The sequence below is a fragment of the Oreochromis niloticus genome, linkage group LG7 (genome assembly GCF_001858045.2).
Source record: "Oreochromis niloticus isolate F11D_XX linkage group LG7, O_niloticus_UMD_NMBU, whole genome shotgun sequence".
NCBI classification, from domain to species: Eukaryota; Metazoa; Chordata; class Actinopteri; order Cichliformes; family Cichlidae; genus Oreochromis; species Oreochromis niloticus.
In genome coordinates, this window is record NC_031972.2 from 15,441,691 (window position 1) to 15,460,799 (window position 19,109).

The following is a 19,109-nucleotide window of genomic DNA, read 5'->3' on the forward strand; positions in this document are numbered from 1 at the left end:
TACCTATGCTGTAGAGGGACGATGAGTGCTCCCTGTCAGAAAGTTGTGTTTCAAAGAAAAAAGAGACAAGGACAAAAATGATGACAGAAGTTGAAAATGTCAGTGCACAGATGAGCGGTTACATCACGTGCTCTGAAAACAGGAAGTACCTCAATCAAATGGAGAGTATTGATTTCCAATAGCAAGCAGATGTCTGACTGAGCTTTGAGGCTTTGTTGTTTATATTTTCTGGCTAGTTCTTTTCCTGGAAAAAGGTGGCAGTGCTCCTGCTGCTGCAAAGGTATTTTCTTTGTTATTGGAGAGTTTGTTATTCTTCTAACTATTCCAGCACCTACAAGTCTGTCTCCCTGAGACTGAACTGACCTTTGCTCCCACTGCCCTATCTGCCAACTTTGTTTTCCTATACCCGGCGGCTTTGATGCCTCCATCCTGACACTGTATTCCTAAGTGAATGATGACTAAGTTTTCACATCACACACTTTGATGTAACTGAACATCCCTAAATTTTGTATGCGTGGCATACTTTTGGTTCACATGAAAACTCTGTGATCCATCTGGGTTGTTGGCGGGGGGTTCTTTAGACATCACTGTTTCCCTCTGCCTCTCCAAACAAAACAAGCGCTCTCTGAAGGGAACGCAGGCAAATGCGGCGATGATAAACACAGCAGTAGGACGCAGGGACACACATTGCAGCCAGGTCAGAGCGGGTCTGTGGAAGAGTTAAGAGGAAAGGGGGAGTCGGGCTGCTTCAAGGGGAGTAAACAAAACATAATGAGGAAGAAGGGGTGGAAAAGAAAAAAAATGCCAGGCAGTTTGCTGGTAAGGAATTGGGGTCAGGTTTTTTCCCACAAAGACTGGATGAGCCACACAAACACACAGACACACACACTCACACATTCTAACAGCACCCACTAATGTCTGCAGCTGGTTCTCATTCAGCGCAGTGAAAGAAAAGCAACATCCTGTCTCTGATGTAAAACAACGATAAAAGTCTGCCTCATTCGGCGTGACGCCTTCACAGCCTGAGCATTGGCTCACATAGGACACGTAATCCTGTCACAGAGTAAGAATTGGTCTCAAACTCTGAGATATAGCATAATCAGAGGACAAATCCACTCCCACGTTTGATTGCTGATTTCAAAAATCTCTGCTCGTAGAGTAAACAGAATGTAAACAGTCTACAGTGCTTGTGTTGGGTTTAGTCTGGGCAGATGAGAGTAGCTGTGTCAAGTTGACATGGATGAGTCAGAACAAACCAGACACTGAACTTCTCCAGCATACGGTGCTTATTCTCAGTAAACATTGTCAAAATATCCACGGTGTGTTCGTGTATCTGGAGAAAACATTCAAAGCTTAGGCTGGATCTTTAATGCACACGATTCTAGATCTGCTCTGTAAAGTCAAACAAAGCTATTTTACCGGCCGTGCAAACTTAATTTTCAGTGCTCAATAACGTCCCTGTTGGTATTAAGTTACATAGTAGTACATATCTACAACACTACTTTCAGGGAGTATGATTTTTAATACACTTCTTTGACCACTTAATATTGTATAACTTTTAGAGTTTTTCATGAGAGTAAAATATAATTGCACATTATTCACAAAAAGGATTAGATGTTCATTTTACATCCCTGAAGTGTAAAAATGCTACTTATTTGGATGCATTTCAGCATTGTACACACTGGACAGGTACTCTTTTGTTATATGTTACTTTGCTAAATTAAATTCAACAACTAAAAAATCCCTTTGCTGTGCCCACATAAACTAATGAATATTTTAATGCACTCCTGAGTGAATATGGATCATGAATCATTAAATATTAAGCATAAAAACGTACAAATATCATTTGCAATTAGTCTACATTTCATCACAGGGGATATCCTACAATTGCTTCATCTTGTGCATCTTTTATGTCTCTTGCCTGAGTCCCAGCAGGGCTGAGCTCACCTCACGCAGTGAGTAAATGAAAGCTAAATGATCTTAGAGATCCCAAAGGAATGATACCATTAGAGATTTCTGCAGAGACAAGAGACAAAGATGCCTAGCTCTGACTTGGCAGAAAAATAGCAACAGATGTCATTACGGCTGTACCAGCGGATAGCACCCCTCCACGAATGTGCAGAGCGATTGAGACTTAGTATCTAATGATGTAGAAAAAATACCCCAGAGTGCACTGAAGAAGACTGTTAAGAGAGTTTCTACATGCTTCTTCTCATTCTGGTCTCAATATGACTTCATTTTGTGTCTACCCAGTTAATCCCCCACGATATGGCTCCAAGGTTATTGTTTGAACTGTCAACAGTGAGTAAACAGTGGGGGTAATAACACCCCTCAATCAAAAAGAAGCATTGATTCAGGAAGAAGATGTCAGCTTTCTATATTAGGACAAGAGCTATAGCATTAATCACTGACCTCCCTACTGCAGTTGTCTAAACAGGAAGTGCTGTAAAGAAAAATATCCCCTCCTGACTCTGGCATGCAAACGAGCGGGTGGGCAAATGCTAGTGGCATCCTTTTATAACCTCTTCCTCTCATACCATCACAAATGTATCTAGGTCAGCGGCCCCCAACCCCCGTGCCACGGACCTGTACTGGTCCGTGACTTGTTTGATACTGGGCAGCGAGAGTTGAGGCTCGGGTGTGAAATTTATGGCTTTCAGGGTTTTTATCGTTAAATCGGTTTCCCTGGGTCTTTTCCCGTGTTGTAGTTGTTTGTCTTATTTTAAAAGAAATATTTAAGCGTTACCATAGCGACCAGAGAGCATTAAGGGGCATTTCAGGAGGACGCTGCTAATAAAGTTACACAATTAGACAGTGAATTCATGTTTATTATTATTTTTACAAAATACCACAGTTTTTGTCTGGGTTGAATCATTTTATTTTGTTGTATTTATCTGCGACACCTCAAAGGCCGGCCCGTGAAAATATTGTCTGACATTAAACTGGTCCGTGGTGCAAAAAAGGTTGGGGACCGCTGATCTAGTTGATGTATTTTGAACCAACGATACACTTTGTATTTCTTCATTTACAATGCAACAAGTACAGCACAAGACGGACAGATTTGCTAAATTCTCAACAGCAAGTCAAACAAAAAATCTGGTTGCATCTCTTCAATTGTGTTCGAGCTACTAGTTGCAGTGATTGCTTTTTTCTTTTTCACAAATTAAATCTGAAATCGTCTGTACCCATTTAGACCTTTTAATTCATAATTTTATTTGCTTTCCACAGGGAAATCCTTTGAGATAACCTACATACGACTGAAATTCTACACCAGTAGACCAGAGAGCTTTGCCATCTACAAGCGTACAGAAAACGATGGGCCCTGGTTACCTTACCAGTATTACAGCGCTTCTTGTCGAAAGACCTACGGGCGAGACGCTAAAGGTTACATTCGCCCAGGGGATAATGAAAGGACTGCTTTATGTACAGACGAGTTCAGCGATATCTCGCCCCTCACTGGAGGAAACGTGGCTTTCTCCACACTGGAAGGTCGGCCCAGTGCCTACAACTTTGACCAAAGCTTGGTGTTGCAGGTGAGGATGCATTTTGTTAGGTGACATGTATACATGTATTCATGACTGATAGTGTTTCATCGTGTGTTCTTCTATCCAGATATGCTGTTATTGCATTGGCAGTGTGTTTCGGATGATTGTTATGCTAAAATGTCACTTTTGCCAATCAGATAGCATTCCATGCTGGATCAATATCTATACTTTTCTGTGTATATAATTGAATCAATTTTGACGTGATATCCAACACCAGTTGCTCAACTGTAGCCCCAAACCATGACAGAGCCTCAGTGTTTTAAAGTCGACTATAGACACTCACTTATGCCTCTCCTCTGTATGTATTTATGACGATTTGAACCACAATTTTAAAACTTGAATCTACCACTCCATCATACCCATTGCCACTGATTTTCAAAGCTGTTTTCTTTACTTAATATAATCATAAACTGTAGCAAAGTGAAAGAAAAAAACTTTTTAACAAATAAAAATCCGACATGTATTCAAAAATACATATTTATCATAAATGGAAATTATTCATGTAGATATAATATGAAAAAAAATATTTGTTTCACTTTGATACATTACATTGATGAGAATCCACAATGGGTGCTAGCTTCTGCTCATATTAATTTTCTTAGAGGAAATAATTATATATCTAAATGTGAGAGTAAGCGGTAGCAGCAGGCTTCTCTGGACGTAACAGCTGCTCGCGTGATAACAGTGATAACAGTGTTAACAGCACTGCATAACTTGATGTAAAGTTTATAAGTGCATGTAATGTTCTTGCCCCCCCTTTCAAGCACTGATTTTATCAAAACCTCTCGACTGCACACACTTTCACACAAACAAACATCCTGTAGCCATGCATGTATATGCATGCCTTCGAGCCTTTTTCAAAGCAGCTGAAGTGAATCTAATGTTATGTTTAGCTCTGATTAACATTGATGAAGCCTTGAGAGGGCTGTGCTGAATTAATGGAAGTCTCTTGTGGGCGAGTCTGGGAGGGGTGGGCACAGTAAAGCGTGTCTAAAAATGAGAAAATAAAGTACTTTATGCAGCCACTCCTTTTGCTTTGATGGTGCAATGAGTATGCATTCATGCATGCATCTGTTCACATGTTTCCTATATTGCAACTTAAGTTGGAAAACATTGGGTGAATTCCTTTATTATTAAGTATTGACCACCAGAAAGCTTCGATAATTACTGTATGTTCTAAATAGACAAAAGTAATCATGTCAAAATAAATTAAGCTGTCTAATTAGGACAGAGAGATCCTACAAGACTGAAGGAACCATATGCTTCATACATTACTAATACTATTTATGAACATATGAAAGAAACATATGTGTGTGTGTGGTTCAAAATAGTGGATGAAGAAACAAAATAAGCTGTGGGCAAGCAGTGGATCGTATAAATTAACCAAAGAAATTTCAAGCAAGACATTTCCGGTGACTCATATGCAGCTGGTTTTTGTTTTTTCTACAGCCACTGCCAACTTACTAACACACACTGATACACACTGGATGTTGGCACTGGTGACGTGTATGTTACAAATATGAAAGACCCCATGGCGTCAAATTTAACATACTGGGTTAGTGTCGTTATTTAATTTGCAGGGATAATGTTGTTAAATGGAGCATTTCACCACAAACCACAATCTTGTCCTAATTGTAACCAAGTAGTTCTCTTTTTGTTCTTTTGCTTTTGTTTTGTGCTTAATAAGACCAGTGAGTGAAATCCAAAGCAAAAAGCAAGTGAAATGGAAAGAGGAAAGCACAATGCTCCCAAACTGGACACAAATCAACGGCTCCTGGCTGACAAACTGGTGACTTATTTCACCAACAGCCCTCCAGCTACCAAATGTGGACCTTGTTCCCTTTTTAGAAGAGGACCGTTATCTCTCCGAGTTTGCCAGTGTTTTCTGACAGGCAGTAATTTACGTCCTGGCATCCTGGGACGACAGAACATTGAATTTGTGAGTTATTTCTGTAATTCTGAGAGAGTTATTATTACTATTATTATTTATTTATTTTTTTTTTAGCTGGACCTTAAGTACTCAAAGCCATAAATTCACTCGAAATGACATAAATTATACATACATGCAAAGTAATGTGAGCTGTGAGCTGAAAGCAATACAACTTTTATATTTTAAATTTCATGCAAAGCACACGTAAAGACAAGTGTATATTTATTTTCATAACTTTGTAGATAGAGCTGGGTGCTATACCAGTAAAAATTTCCTGCATATTGATTTATCAAGAACCACCGGGAGCACTGAGGAGTGCAGGGAGAATGGACCTCTATTAAATGCGATCCCTCTTACTTGCGGTTTTAATCAAAAGTGCAGGTAACATAACAGTTTGTTAACAGCTGGGAGAAGCTCAATCGCAACATTCAAGAACAGTAAAGAGAAATGGAGGATGAAAAGACAGACCCGAGATGCACTAAAATAACTACTAACCAAGAGAGGAGCCGCGTCTGCTGTGTAGAAAGCTTCAGTTTTATAAGATGGCAATCATTCTGCTGTAATTTCTTGTCCCACTGCTTCGATGCTCATGAATTTCACTGTGGGTGGGGCTCGTTCACCTTCCCCCACAAATACACAGTGACAGAGAACAAGAGGCCTCGTGTACAGATGGGTTGCGTACACTGGTTGTCGTGCACACACCAGTGTAAAACACGAAAGCAACCTGAGAATATATCATTTCCAGTTTATAGTTTTTCACAACACTGGCACCTTCTCCGTCCCCTCCGTAACTTGGGTTATTATACACAATAAGAATTTCAGCTTCAAACTAACGCTCTTTACAGACTGGCGACCTGTCCAGGCTTTCCCCCACCTCTTGAACTATTGCAGCTAGGGTAAGCTCCAGGCCTCTGCAACCTTTAAATCAAAACAGTTGTGAGTTACAGATATTCATATGACACACATAAGGCAAGAACCACATCCTTCTGCCATGGAAACAAACTGTGGTCAAATAAATCCACAGTACCCAATACTAGAGTACATTGGCTAGTTGTACATTGGCTATTTGGCATTTACAACTGGTTCCAGTGGACAAATTCTACTAAGCAATGCTAAAATTAACCTTTTCCTTTAATTATATCAACTAGGATTTGCATTTAATACTTATTTGCATGCATTTAGATGAAAATTACATTGCATTTTTTAATCAAGCTTATCAAAATTTTACTTAGGCCCACAATAATTCAGAGGCCATTATTTTCTATTTCTATTGGCCTTACAAGTAAGCAGGAAACATGAATGTAAATTAGTAGTATTTAGCAGTATTTAGATCATCCATAGAACCCTTTTAATCAGAAGGAACTGTACTTTCCCTTCTTTACTCAAAGATTCACAACAATAAAAGAATAAAAGGATGTCTTTATTTCACTGACTTAAGAAGGAACAATTGTAAATGATAAACAGTCACACTTTTCTCCACAGTAATCTTCATGAATAGTTCTCCAGGCTTCCTGAAGGATGTTCAAAGTTCTTCTTTGGATGCAAGCAGCGGGTTGGAGCACTTTAAACACATACATTAAATAACTGCAAACTGCAATGTGTGTTGGTAGGAAATTCACTACTGTGGCAACACCACCAACTTATAAAAAGACATAAAAGACCACTAAAAAGAGAACAAGCACTGAAAGAATTGAAGAGAGGAGGAAGTAAATCCCTCAGACAGACCCAGAGCCTGCTGTCACAGTCTTTCAGAGAGGCAAAGAATAACCAGGTAGCCTAGATATTGGTGAAAGTAATGCTTCAATCATGACTGATGTTGGATCTTCAGCATTAGTAAATGTTAAAGTGTTATTGGTCGTCATTTGCTACATTAGCAGACCAATTATCTTTAGACTATATTCAAATATTCTGATAATATATTCTGCCCACTGAATTGTGGTGCAATTCATACATTATTTTACTGGAAGTTAAACATGAGCTACGACAAATGTCTGAATATAATAACCTTTTTGTGTTGACAGATCTATTTCATTTTACAGCCCATTTAAACAACTGAAGTGTCATGGACCTGAGTCTGTTGACTCAGGGCTTTTGTATTAATGAATATTATCTTATGTTCTTCTGGTTAGGTGTTCTGTTAAGGTTTTCCTAGTTAGGTTTTGGTTTTGTGCTCCCTCTGTTTAGTGTCAAGTCATCCCTGCCCATGTGTTCCCTCTGTTCACTGTGTGCGTATATTTCCTGTTTTACTTTGAAGGTCTGTGTCTCTTGTCTCGTCATGTCAATTAGGATCAGCTGTGCCTACCTCATGTTTTGCCATTCCTCGTTCACCTCCATGTGTATATATATATATAGTGTGTTGTGCTCGTTGTTGGTCCATCTGTGTTAGTTGGTGTTTCTCTCTGTCTCGCTGCTCTACATTCTCCGTGTCGTCCCTGCTGGTCCCGCCCCGTGTTCCTGCACCTTTTGTCTCCTCATGCTTCCAGGTATCCCAGTGTTTTACGTTTTGGTTTTTTAGTTTGTGTTTGCATGAGGTTAGTTCTCCCTAGTCTAGGTTTTGGTAGCTCCCCGTTCCTTATTTCATGTTTTTGCCACTTTGCCATAATTGTAAATAAAGGCTGACTCGCATCACAGCCTTTGCCTGTATTTTGGGTCCTTCCTTCACAAACACCACATGACTGCAGCTGCAGCCATGACAGTTTACCCAAAGTGCTTTAGTGACAGATATATTTACATTTCACGTATCCAAAAAAAGCTGAAAGGTTTGTTTTCATGGTGGTAACTAATTGTTATGGAAAGTAAAAATTACAATGATTCAGTGGTCAATAAAATGTGTTCAGAATTCAGAAAATTGATGACGATTCATCTCATTAATCACGACACACTGCTGTCCGCTACATAAATTGACTTTATAAGTTAAAAGTATCAGTACTTGTATCGGCAATACTGGCCCTGTGTTTACTTTGCATTCAATCCACACAAACATTTTCAGTATCGCATATCATTAACAGGTTCATCCTTTGAGTTGGAACCTTTTACTAAATGCTTGAATGATTAATTGGTCAGTGTAAAAGGGCTTAAAAAGGACACAGTGTCTGAAGAAAAACTTTGTCAGACCTTGAAACAGGCCCTGGGAAACTTCTACTCATGACCACTTTAAAACGTTACAAGAAAGTCAAGACTTTTGCAAAGAGTCATAGTAGATGGATTATTCTACGGTGATCAGTCCGCAGTCAGATCTCCTCCTGCCCTGTGCAATGTCTTCCAGAAAAATAATAATAACACATTCTTATATCTGACCTTGCTCCAAAAATTTAGTGTGAAAGTACACCTAGCAGAGCCAAACTAGCACTTCTGTAAAGTAAGCTGTCCTCCTCCGCATCATTAAATAAGAAGAGTTAGTGTGGATATCTGGGGGATATGCAATTTAACCTTGCCTAACCTACCCTAAACATAAGAATGGTGGGGGGCGATTTGTGTTGCTCATCCTGCCAATATGTTCTGTTTACAGTATACAACCATTGCAAATGATATTTAAGGTGATTTATTCGTAACATGACTAAATCCAGGTCTTTTTTCATTCTAGCTCACTGTTGAAGTTCATGGTTGTCTGCAGGCTTTCATCCCCCCACGCTCGCTCGTTTCAGGAACATTTGATTTGAATATTTGAATATATACAAATTGGATTTTAAATAAAAAAAAAACAAAACAGCCTCAGTGAAAATTACTCAGATCTTCGTGAAATCATTCACAAAGTCATTTGTCAGTGTTACAAACTTTTTGTTAAAACCTGCCCATATGTAAAACAGTTTGACCACACCTCAGATCCAATTAAGGTGCCCACCCCTTTCCACTACAGCACACACATGCTTCCTCTGCCACGCGCTGTCTCCATAAAAGAAAAAAAAATCCAGTCCTCAACTAAGACTCTTTGAATGGGTAATGTTTGTGCCACCTCCTGCAGAGCAGAAAGAGGCTGCTTTCTTCAAGAGTGATCACATTTTAAACTGGGAAAAGACGGAGGGTAGAAGGCAGCGACTGAAGCCACATCATCTCTCAAGCACGAGCTAAGCCGCGCTGAGAAGGATAAGGACATTCTCACCACATCTCTGCTATGTAAGGTTCCCTTGCATCTCGCTGCAGTGAAAATAGAAATGAAATGCACTATTGGATTAGCTTTAGTGTTGTTAGAGGTTCGGCACATTGTGTGGCAGGCAACTGTCAGTAAGATGACAAACAGCCGCATGAAAGAGGAAAGGGACGAGAGAACTGGATTGGACTCCAAAAGACTCCACTCCATCTGTCCCACTAGGACAACAATGAAAGGAGAGTGAATGAAAAAATAAATATGTCTGTGGCTTAGCAATAGCCTCTTAACCCACTGTCAAAAAAAGACCTCTCTGGATGTTTCCACAAGCACAAGGATCTTCTCTCCACACTCCCATTATTCTCCCGCTTCATTGTTGCATCTCTCGCGCTCTTTCCTCTCCGATGTGTATTACTTTGTTTCACCTCTTATGCCGGTGGAGCCACTATTCATTTATTTATATATTTATTTTTTTGCATAAGGGAAGTTTAATGCTTGCTAGAAAACACAGCTGCACCCCAGTTTTCTAGTTTAGAAATTATTATACTGTCTTTTTCTGATTAATCCCTTCACACTAGCCATTCACCGCTGTGCTGCTATTTTGGCCTCTGTATCCGTCTCTTATAAAACTCTGACTACGGCAGCCCGGGACAATAGCAGGCTAAACTCTAGGCTGGAAGGACAGGCTGCTTTCAAGAGGTATTGTGAAAAGAGCATTACTTTTTCAGTTGAAAATACATGCTTCATGAATTAAGACAGAAAGAAATGCCTTTCTCGCCATGAAAGGATTATGTGGGATTAAGTAATTAAGGGACTAAGGATTATATAAAGGAGGAATGGGAAACAGGTAGTCCAAGAGTTATAACTAGTGTGAAAGAAAGACAGAGTGTTGCGGACACTTTAATCTTTTTTGACCACTAGAGTTCAGTTAGAAGTCGTGTGAGGGAAAGTTAAAAGCATAAAAAAAGGAAAAATCGAAATCATTAGCAAAGCTAATGAATCTTATATGTTCGCCAACCTCATAATGTGTGCATGTTGTTGGGTCCATCGTGTGTTTCATCTTGAAGAATTTCGACAACTAACCAAAAAGGTGTCTTTATACTTTATACAGTACATATTTGACTGACATGTGCCCCAACTAAACGTGGATCTGCTATTACATCATATGGTGTTTGTTTCTATTGCTCAAATGATCCATGGAAACAATATAAAGGAGTATTTTTACTCTACAGAAATGCTAAAATTCAGTTTAGGAGGCATACTTGCCTAGATTTTGAATCTGTTACATTTTGATAATCCTGCGATGCCAAACAAGCCAAAAGAGTTGGGTTGTTTGGCATGAACTGCTGAATTTACTTACAGATTAAAAACAGATATACATGTGTACAAGGCTCACATTTGTGGTTTTGAAAAGTGTTGTTATGAAATGGGACGCACCGATTCAAGTCCATTTCATGCACAGGTGCACAACCTAACAACAGCCTAACTTTTTTTTTCAATAACACAGTATGTGCTATAAAGCATGAATGCAAACCATATGTGTGATACAGCACAGATGCATATAGATGTGTAGATTTCAGGAAATTGGACATTTTATTAGGCACACCTTGTTAGTTGACATGAGCTTTGTGACATGGTGCATTATCCTGTTGGAAGCAGCCGTCAGAAGATCGGTACACTGTGTTCATAAAAGGATGGACACAGTAACAATAGTCATGCATGTGGCATTTAATGATGCTCAGTTTGCACTATAGGGCAAACAACCCCACCATGTTCAAAGTCACTCAAATCACATTTCTTCCATATTCTCATGCTCGTTTGAAGATCAGCAGGACATCTTGACATCATGTCCACATGGCTAAATATACTGAGCTGCCGGCATCTGATTGGCTGATCAGATTTGTGTTGCGCAGGGAAACAGGTGGCCTATGAGTATACAGTATATGAGGGCTGTTGATTGAACTGATTTTGTTTTCATTCACACACAAACTCTTGTATCTGTCTGTCTTGCAAAGTTTGACTCACAGGTGTGTCCACAGTTACAGCTCGTCTCAGAGGAAGAGCAACTTTTGATTCTGGTGTCTCTTCCTCAGTCAACATCTATGTGATAATTCCCAGAGTGCTGTGTATGTGGAACCACTGCGACCAGCTGAATAGAAAAATCAATCAGTTATTGCATTAGTGTGTAAAAAGGCTTAACAGGATTCCATCTGTAAAAAGAAAAACGGGTTAGGTTTGCATGGGTATGTCAGTCAGCACCAGCTTATATACTAGTCTATTCTATTCAACAGTATTCAGTTTTTCTCATGTAGCCTGTAATGTTATCTAGTGTATCTCAGAGCATTAAATCTTAACTAAGGAAGTATGCAAAATATGATCCACTTTATTTAATGATTAATTTTATGTGTACAAACTAATTTGGGCCAAATCTCCCAGTAAGATTCCACACAATCAATGCAGTCAGGCAGCTCCCATTTAAAATGATTGATTTATATCAGCAGCGGAATACATTTAGAGTTCTGCATCTAGGCTCCAAGCTCACAAATATACTACACAGAAAACCTGGGGAGTGATAAGTAAATATCCGCCAGAGCCTACAGGTGTATGCTGGGGCGGTGGATTGATTGAAACAGCAGGCAGCAAAGCAAGGCAACAGTGCCACTGACATGTCAGAGGGGAAAAAAACTCTGCTTAAATTCAGAGGGTGTGCTTGGTATATGATGTGAGCAGAAGAGTGGGCTATGTTTCCGGTGTACGGTGTGATGCCGTGTAGCTCGATTTGCCTGCCTGGTTCCCCCACCCCCTCCTCTGATATGCCTGCTCTGTGCTTAGTGAAGTAGAGCGCAGCATAAATACTTTTGTTCTAATACTGCATACACATTATGATTCAATTAATTCAATTAATGACCACTGCTGTGGAAAATTGCAGTAATGCAAAAGAAGATTATTACATAATGTTTCACCAGTTAAATAAATCAATCATTTATTTATTTACTGTTTAATGAGTTGCCATCTCTGCAGGTGTGCAGCGCTCATTTCGACAACTTAAGCCTCTAATTACTTATGTTGATTGTAATTAATTTCAAAAGTGCACAAGCTTTACTATACTGGGTCTTATATAAAGACCCATATATATATATATATATATATATATATATATATAACATATATATATATATATATATATATGTATAATATTTTTTAACCATACCAGTCACTGTTTTGAAAAAGTGCTTAATTACCCTTTCAAACAACGTGGATTACTGGCATTTCTCATTAGCCTCTTGAACCTTAAGATGTTTTTATTTAAACTGTGAAACCATGTAGCAACATGAGATCTTTGAGGGGGTAGGTATTCGGCATAGAGGTGTTACTTACATTAAAACTTGACTACTAATGGTTTGGCTGGCTGTATTTCAGTATGCTTTGGAGGACATCGACCCACTGATTATAGAGCAGTGCGGAATCAATATAAGCTAAGAATACATAGATTGGGTGGCAAATCTCTCAACAGACCTGCCAAACACCCGCTCTCCTTCATTCCACCTCCCCCCATCCACTCTCCGCCACGTTTTAAACAACAAGATGAGAAGACCCATAATTGACTGTGATCTGTTCTCCCATTAGAATAAAAGACGGATCAATCTCTCATTCCTTCTCTATTTTAAGGGTGATGGGACAGATGGGTGTAGTGAGCAGAGACAAAAAGACATCAGCCATCCTCTTTGATGCTAAATCAAAGCTGGTGGAATGCAAAGGAGTGCTTTTTTTTCCACACAGTGAATCAGCAAAACAAAGATGGTGGAGCACAGGTTTCTTTATTGCTGCCATGCTACTTCCCGCTTGAGCTACTAATACTATTATAACAGGAAGAAAACAAGCAATTAAAACCGTCGGTGGTTAGAGTTACAAACCCATAATATGCCTTAATTGAGTACAAGATTAAGAGCCGTAAAAAGGAAGGAGACAGGAACAAGGAAGGGAAGTGCATATATGCACGTAGGTATGTTATTTGAAATGTTCGTTTTACGATTTGTCTTGTCTGGTAGCATTTTGTCTCTGAGTTTTGTTTGGGGACTTTAAATACTCATTATTCATTTGTATACAAACTAAACAGAAATAAGTTAAAGTCTAGTAGTAGATTTTCCTTTTTAAAATAGTCTTCTCACGTCTTGCTCTCCTTTAGCGAATATATTTAACATATTGTATCAATATGTGTTAGAAATGGCTACCATGGTGGTGCGGTGGTTAAGCCTGTTCTCTCCCGACAAGAAGATCCTGTGTTCAAATCCACCAACTGTCCGGGACCTGTTTGTGTGGAGTTTGTGTGGGCTTCTTCCCGCAGTCTAAAGACGTGCTGTTAGGGGGGTCATGTGAATGGTTGCCTGTGTCTCTGCATGTGACAGATTGGTGACCTGTCCAGGGTGTACCCTGCCTCTCACTCTATGACACTTTTTTAACAGGTGTTAACATCTCCCAGACAAGGAGCCCAAATGAGCTCCTGACTTTTCATATGGTTTTATTGTCAGCTGAAATTTCTGATTGTTTGAATGTGTCCAGATTTTAAACAAATACTTGTAATACTGATGATTAATGATCTACCAGCCTTAGCTGTTTGATCAATATTAGCAAATATTAGCCAGAAGACTAAACTCACAGCTACTCGCAGGGCTTTCATCGTTAGAAATCCTGTTTTTATGTACCCGGTATCAACAGCACATCTGTTGTTGTCTATGAATCTGGCAGCCTTGCAAAATAATGTCTCAAGAAATCATACACTCTAAAGAAGTCCTTCATCTCCTAAAGCCTCTTCATTAAACCACACTTTGTGTGACTATGATTAAAATGCCATATGTGGATATGAATTAAAAACACTCACATTTTAGCACCTGTGTGAATGCTTTCTGCCATATGCTTACAAGCTTCTTTTTTTCTGATGCACAGAGGTAAAAGACAAAGTGCCATTTTTACATTGAAAATGTTAACGACTGGAAGGGGAAAAAAATCCAAGGCATCCCACAAATGTCACAGACGTGTCCAGGGTTCGTATGGGTGCTTGAAATCCTTGAAAATCCTTGAATTCTAGGTTTGAAAAGTGCTTGAATTTGACCCTGAAAAAAGCGTACGAACCCTGGTGTCATTTACTACAGCTGCTTTAGAAAATGCTGATCTTTATTTTGATTGCTGCTCTCCTATTGATCACTCTGAGCTAAAATCAATAAATACTTAATTCAAACCATCAACATGTCTATTAGACATGTCTATTAAGGCTTACCATTGAACTAGCAAATAAAATCTGCCAATTGAAAAAAATATTATTAATAGACTATGTACCACAAGTTTTTAAGGTGGCAGTAATAAAATCATTAATTAAAAAGCCTTTAACTGACCAGGCATTTTAGATTTCCAGCCTTTGTTTTACTTCTAAAGTTCTTCAAGATAAACTACGTGAGAGGGAAGGATTTACTTGAAGTATTTCAGAGAGGCTTTAGATTGTATTGTAGCACAAAAACAGGACCAGTAAAGGCTAAAGATCTTGTCATTGACTCTCTGTGCTTGTCCTGCTTGATTGCAGTGCTGCATTTAGAATACAGCATTGGGATTAAGGAAGTTGCACAGACTTGGTTAGAAATGTTCGCATCTGAAAGATTTCAGCTTGTTTAAGAAAGCATAGAGTCTCCCTTAGACACAAAAGTCATCTGTAGAGTTGCACAGGGTTGAGACTTAGAATTATACATTCTTCATTTAAGGGAATTTGTAGTAGAAAAATAAACTACACACATTTTCATTGCTATGCAGTTGTTAGAGATAGGTGATTAAAAAAATCAAGTGGCTAAACTACAGGTATAACTGAAAAACATTAAGGAAAGGGTGGCCTGGTATTTACTACTTCTTAGTTCAGACAAAATCAAAGTTTCCATGGTAAACACTATGATAACATGTGCGTCTGTAAACATGATAGCTCAAAAAGTTTAGAATGAATTCTGATAAAACTTTGTAGGGGTGTAGAGTGGGCTCATGTTAGTAATCCATTAAAATTAGCCTCAAATGCACAAAGGTTTTTAAGGTCAAGTTAATGATTTATTGGTTGAAAATCGACATAAAGCCTTATAATTTAGAAACTAGGATTCTTACAAGTGTGGTGTGTATTGTCAACATATGGAAAGTACCATATAAAGGTTTAAAATATCATGTCACATCTGACCTCTGACCTCTCTTTCAAGGTCAATGAATTGATCCGAAGGCAAAAGTAATGTTAATACTATATCGAACTATTTAAAAACTGTTTGTTACTGCCATTGTATGTATTGACCACATATAGACATATAGAGATGATAGATGGGGATTCAAAAATAGCCCTTTATATTTTTATGACTTTGTTATGTAAATTTAAATATCAGGTTATAACCACTTAAATTGATTACAATTTGAATGGGGATACTATGTTGTTACAACTGTTTCTTTTGGAAAACCAAATAAACTTTACATAATTTTTTCATTTGATAATTATTACTAGACATTTAAACTAATTTACTAAATACTTAAATAAATACTATACACATATATATCCACATAAGTAAAAAATGAAAAAAATAAAATACTCAAAAGTATATTAAAATGGGTTTCAATGGGGCAAATGATAAAAGCTTGCACTTTGAATTTGTCTATGCACTACAAACATCTGAAAGCATGTTTAAAAAGAAAGTCCTGGGTTCAAATCCAATTGCATGGATTCTCTCTGGGTACTCTGGCTTTTACAGTCCAAAAATATGCATGGAGTTGGGTTATGCTAACTTGCGAGTGAATGGTTGTCTGTATGTCTGGGACAGAGTGGCGACTTGTCTTCTCACCCATGGCAGCTGGGATAGGCTAAAGTCTCTCTGCAACCCTGATAGGCAGAAGGAAATGGAAGGATGGATTAAGGTGCTGTACAGAAAAATGCAGGACAGACTTTATTCAATCAAAAATACAGTATAATCTTATGGAGCATGCAATACATCTAAAATAAACATTTCAGTAAGCTTGCCACTTGGCTTCACCTTGCTTTATTTTCTACCCCCTGCCCCAAAAAATTCAAACTCTTAACCGCATTTTTCAGGCAAAGTAGAAGAAAAAAAAAAATTAAATCACGAATGTAATCAGTGATTAGCCTGTGTGAAACCATATCTATAAAACAAGCCTCAGTCCCTTTTGTTAATGCCATTGCTCAGACAGAATGTGTTTTTCATAACACTGATGTAATCAGAGTAAATGCCTCGAGCAAATACTGCCCAGTTATTTTTGGAATTGTTTGTAGCAACATTGCATTTCTATAGACATGTGCAGTGATCCAGCTAATGGAGTAAAAGCATACCCTGGAGGTGCAAAATAGGCCATATTCTACTATATAATGTCCGTCTTATTGACACTGTTTTTACCACTGGACCATGTAGACATCTCAACTGAGGACAGTTTCCAAGAAAAGGGATACATTGTAAATATAATGTATCTCTTTTCTTGGAAATTGTCTTTGGAACCCCTCCCCCAAAAAACTCTTAAACATATGTTGCAGTGAAAGATAACAGTGGGGAAAGATAACCTCGGGAAACTTTTGCCTGGAAGGTTAATAAAGGCTGGGCACTTGTGTCAGGGGTTGAAAACAAACTCTTTACAAGGAGATTGTCAACAGAGCATTAAATGATTCCTGTTCTTCTATGCGCCATGTCAGTGTGCCATTTCCTCTGCGTATTGGCTGTACAGAGCTATGCATTTTTCATGAGGCTTAAAACAGAAATTGCATCCTGTCTGTTTTATTAGCATCTTAATCCTTTTTCACTATTGCTACTTGTGCCTCGGTTTTTGAGGCGTGTGCGGTCTTGATATAGAGACTTCACATGCCTCATCTGCTGCTTTTAGAAAGTGTCTCCTGCAATTTTGAGCGGTCAAAGCAAAATGAAATAAAAAGACGGCATTTAAACGTGCCGGTGTTTTTGTCTTACTCGTGTACATGCCACATATAAACACACAGCATTTTCTGCTACACCATTGATCTAATGGACTGTGTTTTCACTGCTAGATTAGATTTTTATTTGAAATAAATAACACTCACCTCCTAAAGTAACGGCTTACTTCAAAGAGAGCCTTGTTGTCAAGTTTGTAAAGCTCTTTTTTTTTCAATAATCATGCAGAAGATGAAAGCTGCTGTATGAATTCAAATTTAATTTGTTCAGTCATCCATTAAAACAGTTTGTCTGTCTCCCCTGCCACCAGTCCATCCCCTCTCCTTCAGTGTCTCGCTGTCTCTCTGCCTCTCTCTCTCTCACACTCTAGAAAGCTGTGTGGCAAATTGGAGCTTCGGCATTGAATGCCAATGAGTAAAAGGGGAAAAAATACATATTGAGGGCACAGTGAACTTAAGCAATTAAATTAAAAAGTTATTAACTTTGGAATGAGGGACACTGCTCCCTTTCCTGTCACTGCCTGCAGCCAGAGGCTTCAGAGTTCAAGGAAACGGGAAAAGAAGACGGGAGAAGGGAGAGAGGAAGACAAGTGGAGGGAAAAAGGGAGAGACAGACAAGGAAGAAAAGACCAGAGAGATTTTAGAGGTGAGGGTGAAGGTTGTAAGCCCCTAAGCAAAGATGCATTTTAAAGCTGTGCGTGGAATAATAATAATGAAAAAAACAACTTTGCTATGTGTGGTCGGATGCATGTCTGTGAACCTGCCCATTTGATCATTACACGCTTATTGTCTTAGGCAAAGGACTGGCTCTTTGCCACTCTCACAAGCCAGATCCTAAGTCAGCATCATTGTAGCATTGTGGACTAAAATTCCAAGGGAGTGAGAATCAAAGTTAATTAAGCTTTTGCTGTGCTTTGCACAAATAATAAGTTATGGGCTGACTACTAATTAACCCTAAGAAACCGCTTCCTTTCAGTAGACTAAGTGATATTTGGAACTATATCTGCTTTTTTTTTTTCTTACACAATTAACACTGTTCTACCGAGCATTACTAATTACTCTTCTGTATAATAATGGTCTTGTACTCTATGATAAATGGAAGAGTATTTGCTTTTAATGTGTGTTAGAATTTTAAAATGCTAAGAATTAATTTAAGCATTTGATCATTTATGAGTGTGTTGAGTTGGAGGCTGGGATTTAAAATCACTGAAATACCAGCCTGGCCCCTCTGTAGTAAAGGCATGTGTTTCAGTATAAATGACTGTTAAGTCATTTTAATCATTTACTTATTAATTTAACAAAGTGGCTGGTCCAGTAGCCCTGAAAGTCTCGATCACATAAAAGTGTTTCCCCACAATAGGCTGTATATAAAATATGGCAGTACTTCCTGTGCCGTCACCATTCAGTTTTGTTACCTGTCATCGTGAAGCCTCAACTTTGCCTTTATGGATGCTGTTTTTTGTCTTTCTTTTTTTCTGTTTTTGGACTCCGTATGTAATCATATTTAAGTTATCAGATAATGCTAGCAAGATTGAGAAACAGAGTGCATCTATGGACTATGTAGAGTAGGAGCATCACAAAGATACTGATTAATCCTAATTACAGCTAAGT

General features: G+C 38.6%; 1 protein-coding gene and 1 long non-coding RNA gene across 2 annotated transcripts in view; both read left to right on the plus strand.

Moving 5' to 3' along the window:
- The window catches only part of lamc3 (laminin, gamma 3), a 137,248-nt gene that overhangs the window by 5,810 nt on the left and 112,329 nt on the right, over positions 1-19,109 (plus strand). Inside the window, exon 2 of the mRNA XM_005454536.4 lies at positions 3,229-3,533. Within this exon, the coding sequence (XP_005454593.1) occupies positions 3,229-3,533 (305 nt within the window). The remainder of the gene's footprint in view (positions 1-3,228; positions 3,534-19,109) is intronic.
- Positions 7,857-9,165, plus strand: LOC112847491 (uncharacterized). Its single transcript, XR_003221051.1, has 2 exons — positions 7,857-7,958; positions 9,059-9,165. It is a non-coding gene; the product is annotated as an uncharacterized LOC112847491 (long non-coding RNA).